The sequence below is a fragment of the Oncorhynchus masou genome, unplaced genomic scaffold (assembly GCF_036934945.1).
Source record: "Oncorhynchus masou masou isolate Uvic2021 unplaced genomic scaffold, UVic_Omas_1.1 unplaced_scaffold_769, whole genome shotgun sequence".
Lineage (NCBI taxonomy): Eukaryota > Metazoa > Chordata > Actinopteri > Salmoniformes > Salmonidae > Oncorhynchus > Oncorhynchus masou.
In genome coordinates this window covers 327,501-330,000 of record NW_027014157.1, presented here as the reverse complement: position 1 = coordinate 330,000, position 2,500 = coordinate 327,501, and the positions used below count along the sequence as shown (strand labels likewise).

Genomic DNA, 2,500 nt, shown 5'->3' with positions numbered 1-2,500 from the left:
AGACAGACAGACAGACAGACAGCATGTTGTCCTGTCTCACCATGCGTCGTGGACCCAGACAGACAGACAGACAGACAGACAGACAACATGTTGTCCTGTCTCACCATGCGTCGTGGACCCAGACAGACAGACAGACAGACAGACAGACAGACAGACAACATGTTGTCCTGTCTCACCATGCGTCGTGGACCCAGACAGAGACAGACAGACAGACAGACAGACAGACAGACAGACAGACAGACAGCATGTTGTCCTGTCTCACCATGCGTCGTGGACCCAGACAGACAGACAGACAGACAGACAGACAACATGTTGTCCTGTCTCACCATGCGTCGGACCCAGACAGAGACAGACAGACAGACAGACAGACAGACAGACAGACAGACAGACAACATGTTGTCCTGTCTCACCATGCGTCGTGGACCCAGACAGAGACAGACAGACAGACAGACAGAGACAGACAGACAGAGACAGACAGACAGACAGACAGCATGTTGTCCTGTCTCACCATGCGTCGTGGACCCCAGCTTGTCCCAGGGCCCTCAGAGGAACTCTAAGCCCTCCCAGGAACTCATCCCCAAACTTCAGGTTACTGGCATTCCACAGGTCAACCCTGCATACAGAGAGATGGAGTCAGACTCACAACACACACACTCTCTATTAGCATGTAGACCTCTGTGAAACACATGGACACACAGACTCACCTCAGAGCCAGCTTGTCAACGTCCTCCTCCTCCACATCAAACTGTCTCTTGGTGTGACTAAGAGGTCGTGTCACCTGCAGGACAGAGACAGACTCACATAGAGGCACCACAGGGTCGCCTCGTGGTTGGAGCGTTGGACTAGCAACCGGAAGGTTGCTGGATCCAATCCCCGAGCGGACAAGGTACAAATCTGTTGTTCTGCCTTTGAGCAAGGCAGTTAACCCACGATTAAGACAGCCCCCCCCCCCCCCTCTTTCAACCAAAACCCCAACCTGTAGTTAACCTAAAGTACAGTGCACATACTCAGACCGCATACTGAGGACTGAACAACTGAACAGGTAGTGTCCGTACCTCAGTCAGAAGAAGGAAACGCTCTGTTTATCAGGCAAACCCATCTCCAAACACACAGCATCAACTGTCCCCTCCTCTCACCTCAAAGTAGACCTCAAAGTAGACCTCAAAGTAGACCTCAAAGTAGACAGCTAGCACCAAGTCCACTCCCCTCACCTCAAAGTAGACAGATAGCACCAAGTCCCCTCACCTCAAAGTAGACAGATAGCACCAACCTCCACTCCTCTCAAAGTAGACCTCAAAGTAGACAGATAGCACCACCCTCCACTCCTCTCAAAGTAGACCTCAAAGTAGACAGATAGCACCAACCTCCACTCCTCTCAAAGTAGACCTCAAAGTAGACAGATAGCACCACCCTCCCCCACCTCACCTCAAAGTAGACCTCAAAGTAGACAGATAGCACCACCCTCCCCTCCCCTCACCTAGACAAAGTCCCCTCACCTCAAAGTAGACAGATAGCACCAACCTCCCCTCACCTCAAAGTAGACAGATAGCACCAACCTCCCCACCTCAAAGTAGACAGATAGCACCAACCTCCCCTCCTCACCTCAAAGTAGACAGATAGCACCAAGTCCCCTCCTATCACCTCAAAGTAGACAGATAGCACCAAGTCCTCCCCTCACCTCAAAGTAGACAGATAGCACCAACCTCCCCCATTCAAAGTAGACAGATAGCACCAACCTCCCCCCATTCAAAGTAGACAGATAGCACCAACCTCCCCTCACCTCAAAGTAGACAGATAGCACCAACCTCCCCTCACCTCAAATTAGACAGATAGCACAACCTCCCCTCACCTCAAAGTAGACAGATAGCACCAACCTCCCCTCACCTCAAAGTAGACAGATAGCACCAACCTCCCCTCACCTCAAAGTAGACAGATAGCACCAACCTCCCCTCACCTCACCTCAAAGTAGACAGATAGCACCAACCTCCCCTCACCTCAAAGTAGACAGATAGCACCAACCTCCCCTCACCTCAAAGTAGACAGATAGCACCACCCTCTCCCCATTCAAAGTAGACAGATAGCACCAACCTCCCCTCACCTCAAAGTAGACAGATAGCACCAACCTCCCCTCACCTCAAAGTAGACAGATAGCACCAACCTCCCCTCACCTCAAAGTAGACAGATAGCACCAACCTCCCCTCACCTCAAAGTAGACAGATAGCACCAACCTCCCCTCACCTCAAAGTAGACAGATAGCACCAACCTCCCCTCACCTCAAAGTAGAAAGTCTCATCAAACTGGGGGTTGTTGGTTTTCCTTTTCACCTTGGTCTTCTTAGCTTCTGATCTGTACAGAGAGAGGGGGGAGGGAGAGAGAGAGCGGGAGAGCAAGAGGGGGGTGAAAGAGAGGGGGGGAGAGAGAGGTTGGAAATTAGAGACAGAGAGAGAGAGAGAGACAAGAGAGAGAGAGAGAGAGAGAGAGAGAGAGGAGGGGGACAGAG

At 51.6% G+C, this 2,500-nt stretch overlaps 1 protein-coding gene across 1 annotated transcript in view; it reads right to left on the bottom strand.

Moving 5' to 3' along the window:
* The window catches only part of LOC135537416 (tripeptidyl-peptidase 2-like), a 119,627-nt gene that overhangs the window by 36,734 nt on the left and 80,393 nt on the right, over nucleotides 1-2,500 (bottom strand). The window contains exons 7-9 of the mRNA XM_064963584.1: nucleotides 2,274-2,346; nucleotides 705-778; nucleotides 509-613 (exon numbers count right to left, since the gene is read on the bottom strand). Of these exons, the coding sequence (XP_064819656.1) occupies nucleotides 509-613; nucleotides 705-778; nucleotides 2,274-2,346 (252 nt within the window). The remainder of the gene's footprint in view (nucleotides 1-508; nucleotides 614-704; nucleotides 779-2,273; nucleotides 2,347-2,500) is intronic.